We start from the raw sequence: 14,073 nt of genomic DNA, 5'->3' as shown, positions 1-14,073 counted from the left end.
TATTCTTAACATCTTTTGTTTGTAAAAATCTGTCATCGAGCCGGATTTGCACGGAAAGACACAGAGCCAAGCACAGAGCCTATCACAGACTCTGTAGTTAGCCTTTTAAAGATTATTTATTTACTTATTTGACAGACAGTGAGAGAGGGAACACAGCAGGGGGGGTGGGGGAGGGAGAAGCAGGCTTCCCATGGAGCAGGGAGCCCAATGCGGGGCTTGATCCCAGGATCGGGAGATCAGGACCCCAGTTGAAGGCAGACGCTTAACGACTGAGCCCCCAGGCGCCCCTAGTGGTTATTATTAGAATTGGCTGCCTTGCCTCCCTGGAGCGAGGCAGAGTAGAAATGAACAGAAGTGTATTACTGTCTTCTTCATCACAGCGTCCTGCTAGATTTCATTCCATGAAAACCCATTTGTTTGATTTTCAAAAATCCACCTAGATTATGTGCCCTGCCCTCAGAGTTCTCTCCTGCGCTCCATGTGACCTCTCCTCTTTCTGATCGCTTTATAAATGCTAATTGTTTTCCTTTAGCAGAGCTCATGGGACCAAGAACAAAGCCAAGAAGGTTGCAGGTGGCACCGACAATGGAAACACAGGAAAAGAGGACGAGTTCTTGTTTCGTATTTTCTGCCGAGGATTGGAGTAAAGACATGAGATTAACATACATCTGCTTTGTGTGTCTGTGTGTATGTGTGTATGTGTAATGTCTTTTAGGGGGAACTTGAACGGCAGCTTTTGCAAGCAAATCCAATTCTGGAATCATTTGGAAACGCGAAGACTGTGAAAAATGATAATTCATCTCGCTTCGTAAGTTGGAAAGCACCAGAAACCTTTCATTTCTCTGACGTCTGGTTAGATGTCTGCCGTGATTAAGCACCTGGAGTACTGCCTCTCCCTGGATTTTAGGGAGAGGCTAACAGACGTAGGCTAGACCAGTACTGCCCCGCAGAAACGTGACGAGTCGCATGGGATTTTCAATTTTCCAGTAGGGATTGTAGTGATATATTTACTGTATATAATTGTATGTATGGGTAATTGCCTTCGGGGCTGATCTGTAATGCTTGTTGTGGGCCCGATGTGGCGGCGAAATGAGAGGCACGTGGAGGACTTAGCGCGCAGCACTGGGAGTGTCCGTGTGCCCCAGACAGCGTTGGTGTTCAGCGTAGTCACTTGTCCCGTTCATACTCGCTGTTTCTTCGGGATACAGACTCAGATTATTGGGTCAGTGCTGTGCCTTCTCTGTAAAAATTCTTCTTAGCTGTTGGGCTCTGTTAGTTCCTGGAGAGCGTCCCTTTCTCCGTCTGTTGGACCATCAGTCGCAAGAGTGCCTGAGGCTGTCCTAGGCGATGGCCAGATCGGCCTTCCTGCAGAGACCCTGCAGTCCCCGTCCAGCCACTCACAGTTGACACGTCAATGTCAGACCTCCCTCCAGAGCCATATATGGCAAAACGGGGCCCACCTGCCGTCCATCTTTCACCCTGGATTATAGTCCCCCAGATGCAATGACTATTTCCACAGTGAGATCGGAGAGGGTCTTCGGTTTCACTTATTTCTACTTAAATCGCTGAGAGTTAATTCTCCGTTTTTCGTCCTTCCTGATACTAGAAGTATTTGTAGAAGTCCAGAGTCTTCAATTCTGATGACTCCTTGATGGGTAGTTTGGGGAGAATCTAGTGCCATTGGGACGTACGGTTTAACTCTGAGAATGTAAAGTCATGGCGTTCACGTTGACTTTCTGGCAGCACAGAATGGGTGATTAGTGGAAGCTACCAGATACAGGCTCACAGAGGACCCAGTGAACCCACAGGTAGCCACATAACCCTCTGTCTGAGCCTGCCAGGACTGCCATAAAGAGCACCCCAGAGTGGGGGCCCTGAACCGTAGAGCTTGATTTTCTCAGTCTTGAAGGCTAGAAGTCCACGACTGAGGTAACGGCCGGGTTGGTTTTCTCTCTGGTCTCTTTCCTTGGCTTGTAGACGGCCACACAGACCTCCCTCTGCGTATGCCTGTGTCCTGTTCTCTTCTTGTAAGGACACCAGTCATGTGGGACTAGGGCCCTAGTGACCTCGTTTTAACTTAATTAGCTTTCTAAAGACCATGTCTCCAAATATAGTCCTGTTCTGAGGCACTGGGGCTTAGGACTTCGAATAAGAATTGGGGGTGGGACGTGACTCAGCCCATGACACCCTCAGAGATAATTTTAAATACAAGAGGCGCTCCCAAGTTAGGCACAAAATAGGGATCTATTTGTTTGGAATATCGCATAAGTAAGATAAATTTTGAAGATTCATTTAACCCAAGTTCGTTAGGTAGTGATTTTAGCTTTTTACGTACAGAGTGAGATGACAAATACACCTGTGTCGGCAGGAAGCGTGGCTGTGACTCGGGGGTTCATAAAAGATCTGGGACACTCTGCATCATTGGTCGAGTTTTTATCTCCTGGATCATCAGCACTGAGCCTGAGCCACATTTAAATCCTAAATCCTTGCCCCCGAAAGCCTTGGATTTGGTGGCCGTGTCATGGGATTGAAGATAGGGCGAGCTACCAGCTTTGGCATGTGAATCTTTGTGAGGATTTATAAGGATTCTGAGTGGAAAATGTTTTATGTTACCACATAAATCAAGTTACCAGTCTATTCCGAACTCCCCTGCCTTCAGCCACTCTTGAAATTCAGGAGAAAGCATTCTGTGACGGTCTTCTCTTTGCCGGGCAAAGATAAACTGCAGCCAGCCCTTTGGTAAAGAATGTTGCGAGTCTGTTACTGAGTAGTCGGGATCCACCTCCCTGCCGGCGAAGTCAGGTTTGGGACAGATGGACAAATAATTCCGTGTTGGTTCCCTGTTGCCATGTAACAAGTTGCCCTCAGCCCGGTGACTTGAAACCTGTACCACCTCAGAGTGTCTGCAAGATGGTGGTTCTGACTCGGGGCCCCTCGTGGAGGTGTCGCTAAGGTGGTATTGATTGGGGCTGCAGTTCTCAGAAGGCTTGATGAGGTGGGAGGATCTTCTGAGCTGACTCGGGCGGCTTTTGGCGGGAAGCCTTGGTTCCTCACCTCAGAGGCCTCTCTGGAGGGACGCCCACTCCTGACGTGGCAGCTGAAGTTCCCCCAGAGCAGGTGGTCCAGGAGAGCAAGACAGAAGCTGCACAGTGTTCTTTACAACCTTGGAAGTCACGTACCAAGGCTTTGATGGATTCTACTGGTCACAAAGACCAGCCCTGATACATGGTGGGAGGGGACTGCACAAATGCACTCTGACGGCAACACCAGACATTGGGGATTACTGGCGCCATCTTGGAAGTTGGCTACCACACGTCATTAGAGAGATTTCCATATTGACAGAGGCAGGCTGTGAGCTGTAATTTGCATTACTGAGGATCTGTGGCTCTCAGTGGGAGACCCTTGGGGGACGTTTGATAGTGTCTGGAGACATTTTTGGTTGTTCGGTTCTGGTGACGGTAGTGGTGTTCCTCTGGGATCTAGTGGGTAGAGGTAGGAGTTGCTCAGCATCCAGCAGTGGACAGGACAGGCCCCGTGACCAAGAATTATCCAGCCTAAAATGTCATTTCTGTCGAGGTTGAGAAACCCCAGTCCAACTTGTTTCTTTCAATTGGGAGTCTAAATCAATGTTATCACTTTTTGGAATTTATTTGCGAAGTAATTACTATCCACAAGTCTCCTTCAAGCTTATTATTTACACATCCTATGCCCACGGTTGATGGAAGTAATTCTTGTAGAAACCTGTTTTATGTCCCACTGGCAGGAAGAATTTCTTAGTTTTCTTTCTTTCTTTCCTTCTTTTTTTTTTTTTTAATTTCTTAGTTTTCTAGCAGGATCGACTCTGGCGAGGAGCACACATCTAATCTAGATCCTCGATAAACCCAGTTTCAGCTGGATGCCCCCTCCCACAGCACTTGTGCTCCTGGATTACAGTCTCGATGTATACTCAGTCTAATATGTTAAAAGCGAATCTTTTTTAAGAAAAGAAGATTTTTCAATAAGGCAGTGTTCTCACAGAGCTAGTTGTTCAACGGGAGAAACAAAGGTGTCATTGTGGGCTCTTAGAAAGTCAACTTTATATCAACTTTAAGTCAACTTTATATCGATATATAGGATTTTTTTTAAAGAAATAGCAGTAGCTAGCTACTAACCCATCCTGAGGCATTAACTGCACAAAACCACAGCTAGTAGTTGGTTTTAGTGGTTCCAAAAAACATGGTGAAGTAATCAGTTGTGCTGGGCACAGGAGCTCAGTTGGCTACGGGCGTCCCTTTGGCAGGTCCCAGTGGGTGTGGCCAACACTTGTCTTCCTGGCCATTGGAGGGTAGCTGGTGTGGGTTCATCTTTCTGTCACATCTTCTAGAATTTAGATTTTGCTCTGAGGCCCCTCAGTTAACTACTGAGCTCCTGTCCTTTGCCAGGCACTGTGGTTCTCACGTTCCTTCCATTTGGATGTCTTAATGGAGCTCTCTGATTTCACACGTTCTAGTGGGACCTTTTCTATTCAAAAATCTGTTCCTTCCATCTTCTATCAGGACGTGGTCCTAGCAGGTCACCCAGTTGCGCACGCGTGTGATGAAATGAAGCCACAGAAACCCAGAGGAGTAAGATAGCTAGGAATCCTCCTGGCCTCAGCCTGTCCTTGTGGCCTGTGTCCAGACTGGAGCGAATCCTGTCAGCCACGCTTCTAGAACGCCTTTCAGATCTTTCCATGGTTCTCCTCCTCTCTCTCCTCAACACCCAGTGGGTCTAAAACCCCATCTGAGGTCATTTCTCTGTCGCTCTGTGCATGGCGTCCTCTTGCCTTTCCTCACAGTCTGTGAGTGAGCGCTCCCCTGTCCTGCTGGTGTGTGACGCCTCTCACAGTCAGGCCCATCTCCCTGCTCTCTGGATCCTTAGTCCCTGACACCGTGCCTCACACATGTAAGTATACAGTAGGTGCATATTTACGTTAGAGCATGTAAGTATACAGTAGGCGCACATTTATGTTACAGCGTGTAAGTATACAGTAGGTGCATATTTATGTTACAGCGTGTAAGTATACAGTAGGCACATATTTATGTTACAACATAGTTCCCTCCACTCTTGCTGGTGGAGCCCACCTTCATCTGGGTCTTAACTTCACTGTGCCGTTGAGCTCGGGGTGTACTGCGCGAGCCAGGCCCTTGGGGAACAGAGGGTTTGGGGCCTGGAGCGGCGTCTCGCGTCGGGCTGGGAGGGAAAGGTGCCACCGAGAAGCACGCAGCGTGTACAGCGGAGCCGTGTAGAGTCGTTTTGTCTAGGACACGGGCTTGCGGTGAAAGTATTTGAAACCATCAACTCCGCAGGCTTTCAGATCCATTGGCTGCCATTCCTTTGATCTTGTAGAGATGAGTCATTTCCTGAAAATCTTTTCTTTTAGAGATGCGGGCATCTGGTTCGTGTTAGAGGGGACTCCGAGGAGAGCTTTACCCTCAGGAAAGAGCCGTTCCCAGTTAGGCCCGTTGTGTTTCTGGGGAAGCCACACGCATTCCAGATGGAGATTCACGTCAAGTGACGCTCTTGTCCTGAAACCCTGAAAGCAGGGGCCCCGGTTTCTGACCGGCAGGGGCGCGCCCGTCTTCCACCAGCGAGCTTTGGTCAGGAATCCCTCTCTGCATTTGGCCAGTCTGCATTTTCCCTCCAAGCAGAGTCACTCGGCCGGTCCCCAGTGTCGTGCACTTTCGCGTCAGGAGAGCTCGGTCACGCTCCTGTGTCCTCGCCGGCCTTCATTAGCAAGCAGGCCCTTGGAACAGTTTTGTAAGAAAGTCGAACACAGTCCCTGCTCAGTCCCGTAGGGTCCCCCCGACTGAAGACTTGTGGGGGCAGCTGTGACTGTGTCAGAGACCGAGGGTGGCCTCCAGCGGGAAATAGGCACATGGCCATTTCACATGGAGCCCGAGGCTGCCTTCCCGACAGACCCCGTGGCCTCTGGGCCCATCTAGAGTCTTAGTGCCTTGTTCACACCAGCCTGGGGGTGTCCGTGTACTTCTAGTCCGTCCGCGTCACCCCAACAATCCTCACATCTGTTCTCTAAGGAACGAGACCCCTTCCTTCAACCTGCTTTGCTCATGATAGAAGCTTCTGGTACAGTTCAGAGACGCACACCCACCACCTGGCCTTGGGTGAAAGCCGGCTCATTGCTCCCAGAATGGGTTTCTCATTTCGGGCAACAGCTGTCCCCAGAGGGGCCGACAGGGGCCACTTAAAAAAAGGGTCACCACCAGGCAGAAGGTTCTGTCTCTCGAAAATCACAGCATGGTTTCTCTCGTGGCCAAGAGGGCAAATCCCACTGTGTCACTGGTTCCTGCCGCTCACAGTGGTTCTGTTTCCAAGAGCTTAAAGAGAGCGAGCGCAGAACCTCCCTTTAGTTACCATTGAGCTGGCAGCCGGCTCATGAGCTGTCAGGCCCCCCAGCTCGAGTCGCACTCCTCTAAGCCTTCCTCTGCGTCCCCGTGGCCCCTGCTGGCCCTCTAGAGGTGCCCTGCCGCGGCACGCTTCAGACGTCGAAAGAACACGACCTCCTGCGTCTACTTCCATTGAGGGCAGGGGCCATTAGGTTATCAAGGCCATGGTCATAGGATTCATGTAAAGTGAGGCTTTCGGGTCGCGTGAGGTAGGGTACCTCCCCCGTCCCCAGGAGCCCCACGTGCCTTCCCGGTGCACCTTGTTTTCCTAGCTCGGTCTGCGGTTTTCGAAATTGGAAAATTGGGTGAGTTCTTCATGAACGCTCATCATCTTGAACAAAAAAATGTAATCAGGTATTGATTTTAATGAATTCTCCCCTTGTTTCTAGTTTCAAAAGTCAACAGTATGGCCATCACTCAGCCCATACTGTCCAGAATTTGTGGTGGCATCCCAATACTGACGGCTCTGTTTTTGTACTTAAAGCACATATTTATGCAATAAATGTGGGTTACGAAGGGGCGTAGCGTGTAAGAGGCTGGGAGAGCGGACTGGACACCCAGCAGAGAGTGCAGGCCCACGTGTGTAATCTGTTATGAATGATGTTTAATTATATTTTTTGTTGGTGTTTATCCAAGGGATCCTAAGATGTCCTTATTTATAAAAATTAGGCTGAGTTGGGGCGCCTGGGTGGCTCAGTGGGTTAAGCCGCTGCCTTCGCCTCAGGTCATGATCTCAGGTCCTGGGATCAAGCCCTGCATCGGGCTCTTTGCTCAGCAGGGAGTCTGCTTCTCTCTCTCTCTCTGTCTGCCTCTCTGCCTACTTGTGATCTTTCTCTGTCAAATAAATAAAACATTTTTTTTAAAAATTAGGCTGAGTTAAATCTTGCCTCCAGTAAAATTCACCCTTTTAAGTGTACAGTTAGACGGGGCTAGACAAATATGTTTCATAGTGAAGCCAACCCCGTGGCCCAGAGAGACTGTTTCCTTCACTCCAGGAACCTTCCTTTCACCTTCATGTCGTCTGGTCCCTCCGCCTGCCCCAGCCCTGAGAACCTGATCACTTTTGGCTCTGTGGTCTGTGTTTTTTAGGACGTCCGGTAAATGGAATCTCAGAATACGTAGCGTTTTGTGTCTGGTTCCTTTCATACAACATTGTGGGTTTTTTGGACCCATCCACGTTGGTGGGTGTTTCTCTGGTCCCTTTATATCACTCAGTAAATTCCACCATGTGACCGTACCGCAGTTTCTTCATCCGTTCACCACCCGGTGGGCATTTTGGGTTGTTGCCCTTGGAGGGCCATCGCGAATAAAGCGGCTTTGGACATTCACGTGCAAGTCTCGATGTGGACACGTGCTTTTGCTTCTCTTGGGTGACTCCCCAGGAGGGAGATCGCTGGCACTTATGGTAACATACGGTTCACTTACACGAAACCCGAGACTTTTCCAACGTGGCTGTGCCATTTTGTCTTCTGCCGGGGTCGTGGGAGAGTTCTAGCTGTTCCGTCTCATTGCTGGTCTTTCTTCAAAATGTTGACCGTTTTGGCGGGGTATGTACTAGTGTCTCTTTATGCTCATTTCATTCTGCGTTTCTCTAATAACTCATGGCACTGAGCATCCTTTCCTGTACGACTGACTATTTACCTGTCGTCTTTGATGAAATAATCTCTTTGGATATTTTACCCGGTGTTTTTCTTGGCTTGTCTTGTTCTTGAATTGTAAGAGTTTTTTTTAATATGTTCTGGGAATAAGTCTTTTACCAGGTAGGTACTTTGCAGATATTGTCTGCTAGTCCGTGGTTTCCCTGTTCGTTTTCTTCACGGTGTCTTCCAAAAACAGAAGCTTAAGGTTCTCATGAAATCCACTTTATCAGATTCTAATTGATAAACTCTAAATGTTCATCTCTTTGCATTCTTTCTAAGAAGTTTTTTTTTTTTTCCTACTTTACGATTATAAAGATTCTCTCCTGTTTTCTTTGCAAGTTTTCTGGCTTTAGCTCACGCTTCTAGGGCTAAAACTCTAAAGAGTTAACTTTTTTATATGGTGTGAGGAAGGGTCTAGGTTCTTTCGATTTCATTTTGCGTATTTTTCAGGCACTGTTTTGTGAAAAGCTTGGTCCTTTTTCTGTTAAATTATCTTGGGACCTTTTGTTGAAGGCGAATTGACCGTATGTGCGTGGTCTGTTTCTGGACTCTCTTTTGATCCTCTGATCTGTATCTCTATATGGACCTACCAATACCAACCTGTCCTAATGAACTTACAGCTTTTCGAAATCCAGTGGTGTGAGTCCTTGAGGCTCTGCTACTCTTTCTCAGCATTGTTGTGACATTTTGGGTCCTTTCCGTTTCCCTGTAAATCTTTGAATCAGCTTGTCCAATTCCCCAAGGAAAGCCCATCAGTCCCTTGACCGTTCTGTAATGAGCAAGCATAGAGGCCAGGAAATAAACCATTTGTCGCCATTTGTCAGGTTTGTGGTTTTGCAAAACATTTAATTCATGAGATACTTGTATTTATTTGCTTTCTCATTTTTATGATCACTTCACCGGTTTTGGTATTCAGGATTACGATAACTTCATGAAATGAACAGTGAAATAATCACTATTTTCTGTTTCTGTAGAACAGTTATATATAGTCAGACCATTAAATTTTTCTTAGGAATTTGCAAAACTGTTTCATCAGGCCAATCCATCATTTTAGAAGAAGTAATTATATTTCATTTTTAATGATTATGATCTATTCAAGTTTTCTTTTTTTTTTTTCCTTGAATAGATTTCCATTTTCCTAGGAAATTATATTATTCCATTTTTTTTCAAGCCTGTCATGATAGGGCCAGATACAGTGTTCCTTTAATGCTGTGAAATCTTATCTCATTATGTAGAAGAATTTTTTTTTAAGTTCGAAATGATTAGGGTCTCATTTTTATTATATTACAGCCCAGGAAGGTAACCCATCCTATTGCTACTTTGGGGAAATTTACAGAAATTTGGAGAAATTTTCCTTCCCTTTCTCTTTGGGGTGACATTTACAACCCATTTTTGTAAGCAACTCATGGATACTTGGCAGGGCGCAGTGGTTTGTCACTTTATTGGTTTATATCCTCTGTGTCCTTATTTATTTATTTTTTGTCCTTACTTATTTTTAATTGTTGTGGTTTCTTTTCAGGGCAAGTTTATTCGGATCAACTTTGATGTCACTGGGTACATCGTTGGGGCCAACATTGAAACGTGTATCCTTTTCGTAACGGCATCCTCCAAACTCAGGAGTGATGCCCTCTCTGGCCAGCCTTGGGGCGAGCCCCTGTGATGTCCCTCCGGTCACCCGGATGATTGGACGGAAGCCTGAAGAGGTCGTGACTCAGGCACTCAGTGTTAACCCCCAGGTGTTGTTTTGCTGGTGGTGGTTATTTGAACACCGGGTCCTGCCCTGTTCATATGGCCGGGGCCGTGGAGAGTCCCCCCGAGCTGACGACTGCCTGCTCGTGAACCAGGAAATGCTGCTACGGTGCACTCGGGTGCATGCCATCCTACAGAACCACTCTGCAGCTGGGTGTTGGGTGGCCTCTTTTGACTGTCTGCTCCTGGTGTCCGTGGGATGGGCATGTGCCCCCCCAAAATAAGCCCCATCAACATGCAGAGTTCAAGTCATTTCAGTGAGTGTTCAGGAGAAAACCAGAGGAAAAACCAAATGTCAACTACGTAGTATCGTCCGAGGAAATGTCACAGGCATAGAGCGGCCTTCAGGAGCGGTAACTCAGTATAGAATCAATTTGAGTAAAGCAATAATACAGATGATTCTGAATGATGATATGCCGGTTAGGAAGGATCCAGGCGACAATTCTCTGCTCCTTCTGGCAAGTATCAGAGATCCCATGATAGAAATACAATGTTTCAATCCCTCAGGTAAGGGAGAGATCAAAATTTTCCCAATAATTCAGAATTGTGGCTTACGTCTCTGAATACGCTCAGAGCCCGAAAACACAAAAATCGCTTGCGAAATGACGGGGACGGATCTGGAGTTTCTTCGCATCGGTCTGCTAAGGCATTCGTGCGAACGTATGTTCTGCCAAATGTGGAGGCTGTGTTTGGGGTGATCTAATGGAAAGTCTAGCTGTATGGCATATACAGAATTAATTCACTTGGTGAAGTCCCAGATCCGTGCCCCGGGCGCCCAGGCAGGTGTGCCATGGTCCGGGTGGCAGGTGCCGAGTGGGAACCCCGGGTGGGGTTGCTCCCAGCCGGCTCTGGAGAAGGAGGGAGAGCGGGCCAGTGGCTGATCGGGTCAGGGCTGTCTCAGGTGTTTGGAAAGTCCGTGCAAGACTGTGGCTGTCAAGGGACCACCCCCATCCCCCCGTCCCCCACCCCCGGCGTGAGGCTTTCCAAGAGTGGCTCTCGGGAGGGGACGGGGGTCAAGCGCGTGCGTTGTGGGGTCCAACCAAGCTGTGATTCCTGACTCTGCCACTGTTATTTTAATCCCCTTTGTGCCTTGGTTCCCTTGTTGCTGAGATTGTATAAACTGCTGGAAGACTTTTCCTGCTTCCAGCCGCTCGACTTCCTTTCATAGACACTTCTTAGAGTTCCTGGTTTGGTGCTGTGTTCCTTGAATATAACCCAGATTCGGGGCCGTTGGGGCAGAGTGGGGCGAGGGCAGCCCCCTGACCTTCGAGCTCCCTCCCTCCGCGATCCTTGCAGATGAGCGAGGGACTCCTTTTTCACTCACAAGTTGTAATCGTTCAGAATGGTTCATCGCAGGAGGGCTAACAGATACCCGAGAAAATGTTGTACAACGTAAATTTGTGTAGACACTGAGAGAGGGCTGGCCACCTCTGCGATGCGATCCTTAACCGTCTTCGCTCAGACCTTCTGGAAAAATCTCGCGCTGTTCGTCAAGCAAAAGATGAGCGTACTTTTCATATCTTTTACCAGTTATTGTCCGGAGCAGGAGAACACCTAAAGTGTAAGTTACAAAGTTTCTCACTATTTTCTATTCATTGGAATATGGTTTTATATATTAAGTTTTTTTTGAAAGAGAGCAAACGTTTTGGGGAAATGGTACAGCCGGCCCTTGATCAATACGGGGCTGGAGGCACCACACCCCCCCATCGTCACAAATTCACGAGTAGCTTGTGACTCCATCACAGCCTAACTACCTGTAGCCAACTGCTGACGAGAAGGCTTTCCGACAACCAGGCCATTAACATGTGTTTTGCACGTTATATGTGCTATTCTCACGATAAAGCAAACTAGAGAAGGAAACGCTGAGGAAATCCCAAGGAAGAGAGCACACACTCACAGAACTGGCCTCTGCTAGAAGAGCCCGTGTGTGCCCCGTCTTATTCCGGGGTTCACTGGCATTTTGTACACACACCAGAATGGAAACGAGACTGAACTTCCATGCCGTGGGAGAGATACTCGATCTTAAGTGGCAGTTCTGTGGGCGATGTTATCTTATCTTCTGTGTTTTTTTCTTTAAAAGAAGTTTTAGGGGTGCCTGCGTGGCTCAGTTGGTTAAGCATCTGCCTTCGGCTCAGGTCATGATCCTGGGGTCCTGGGATCAAGTCCCGAAACGGGCTCCTTACTCAGCAGGGAGCCTGCTTCTCCCTCTCCCTCCACCCCTCCCCCTGCTTATGCTCTCTCTTTCTCTCTCAGATGAATAAAGATTCAAAATTAGAAGCTTTAAATTAGACGAAGGATTTTTTTTCAAGTTCTGTTTCATTTGTAAGGATAAAAAGTAAGAAAAAATAAAATCACATTCAGTAAATATTTTTATTCCCAGGTTTACAACTGAACACGTACGTATGCTTCCGCAAGTACTAGAAGGAACTTATAGTAGACTTTTATTTATTTTATCTCGAAGCCTGAGGACTGGAAACTCTGGGACCAGGTGGGGGCCAAGTTCGCGGTCAGAAGCTTGCTGGATCAGGGGTCTTTGAGGGTGACGGAGGATGTACAGCTTCTGATTTCTTCTGCGTCTCGAATTCAGGGCTCCTTCCATGTGACCATTACGTGTGTTATCCAGGGATCCCCACGGACGTGGGCCTCATACTCCGCCTATCACCCAGGGCCCAGGTGCTTGCTAACCACACACACCTGCGAAAGTGTTCAGCCCAGAAACGAGAGTGAGACCTGCAGGGGAAAAAAATGAGCCAAAAAGAGTCTGCTTGGCAGAAAGTCTGCAGGAGAGCACGTGGGAACGTGTAGTGTGGGGCTCAGGAGCCCGTCTGTTCCGATCCCCCCTGAGAAACACCCGCCTCTCGAGGAACACGCTTCTCGAAAGGAAGCGTTCCGTTCTGACCCACGGTCCCTAAAACGCAAGGGATGGACGCAGAGGCCGTCCGAACAGTGTGTTGTATACACAGGTTGTGTGGCACTCGCAAAGGCAAACTTACTGCCAGACAGATGGCTTGGAGAAAGGGTTTTAGGGCGCTGGCAGGGCCTGTCCGTCGTCCACACGTGGAAGGTACGGACAGGCATCACTTCCGGCTGCCGATTTCATAGAGCCTGTAAACCACCGTCCCCAAAACTCCCAGTTGCAATTTTTAGCTGACCCCCTCATTTTCCCTCTCTGATGTAGATGATGGAAAACCATGTGTTTTGTTTTAAGATTTTATTTATTTGACACAGGGAGACACAGCGAGAGAGAGAACACAAGCAGGGGGAGTGGGAGAGGGAGAAGCAGGCTTCCCAGCAGAGCAGGGAGCCCAAGGCAGGACTCGATCCCAGGACCCCAAGAGCATAACCTGAGCCTAAGGCAGACGCTTAACAACTGAGCTCCCCAGGTGCCCCAACTGTGTGGTTTTGAAATGCATCTACGAAGAGAGAAAAAGCATGGCAGGAAGTGTGTGTGTTGGTGGGGAGGACACGAGCCATCGCTCCCTGCGATCGGCCCCGGGCTCCTTGGGGCCGGGCGGGGGACGTACACCATATCCCATTCTCTTTCTTTGCAGCGGATTTGCTCCTCGAAGGGTTTAATAACTACAGATTCCTCTCCAACGGCTACATCCCCATCCCGGGACAGCAAGACAAGGATAACTTCCAGGAGACCATGGAGGCGATGCACATCATGGGCTTCTCTCACGAGGAGATTCTGTGTATGTGGGCTTTCCCTGCCAGGCTGCCGCCCCTTCGATGAGACATACCCACGGTGGGGTGAGGGACGTAGCCCAGAACACAACCCCGTGAATCACAGGAACCACCCCGATCCTACAAATTCCCTGCGGGACCCATGTTGCCGAAGAGTTCTGTGCAGCTGATTTTTAGCACAAAATAAATGAGAATATGTCTCTGCCCATTTTGAAGCAATAATTTTTTTTTCTTTTTACGTCCATATAAAGCAATGCTTAAAGTAGTGTCTTCGGTGCTACAGTTCGGAAATATTTCTTTCAAAAAGGAGCGGAATACGGATCAAGCGTCCATGCCGGAAAATACAGGTACGCGGACCGGTGCGGGTTTTGTTTCTGTCGTGTTGCTGTTGGGACGCCGTGTCGTGTGGTTTGTCGTGCTGTCCTCCGGGCGCGTGGGCGGTGTGTGTGGGAAGGAGCTCGTGCGGCGCTCCTCGGAGCTGTCTGGAGTGGAGCATCCGCCCAGTGAGTCCCTGAGTGAGGAACGAGCCAGGGTGGTGGCAGACACGCTGTCCCAGCCCTGGGTGGAGGGCG

General features: G+C 48.5%; 1 protein-coding gene across 1 annotated transcript in view; it reads left to right on the top strand.

The window, feature by feature from the left end:
* Positions 1-14,073, top strand: part of MYH10 (myosin heavy chain 10) — a 120,156-nt gene that overhangs the window by 48,758 nt on the left and 57,325 nt on the right. The window contains exons 6-10 of the mRNA XM_080827327.1: positions 716-808; positions 9,585-9,648; positions 11,277-11,375; positions 13,366-13,509; positions 13,753-13,848. Coding sequence (XP_080683453.1) covers positions 716-808; positions 9,585-9,648; positions 11,277-11,375; positions 13,366-13,509; positions 13,753-13,848 — 496 coding nt within the window. The remainder of the gene's footprint in view (positions 1-715; positions 809-9,584; positions 9,649-11,276; positions 11,376-13,365; positions 13,510-13,752; positions 13,849-14,073) is intronic.

This window comes from Martes martes (assembly GCF_963455335.1).
Source record: "Martes martes genome assembly, chromosome: 16".
NCBI lineage: Eukaryota > Metazoa > Chordata > Mammalia > Carnivora > Mustelidae > Martes > Martes martes.
This window is presented reverse-complemented; position numbering and strand designations above follow the sequence as displayed.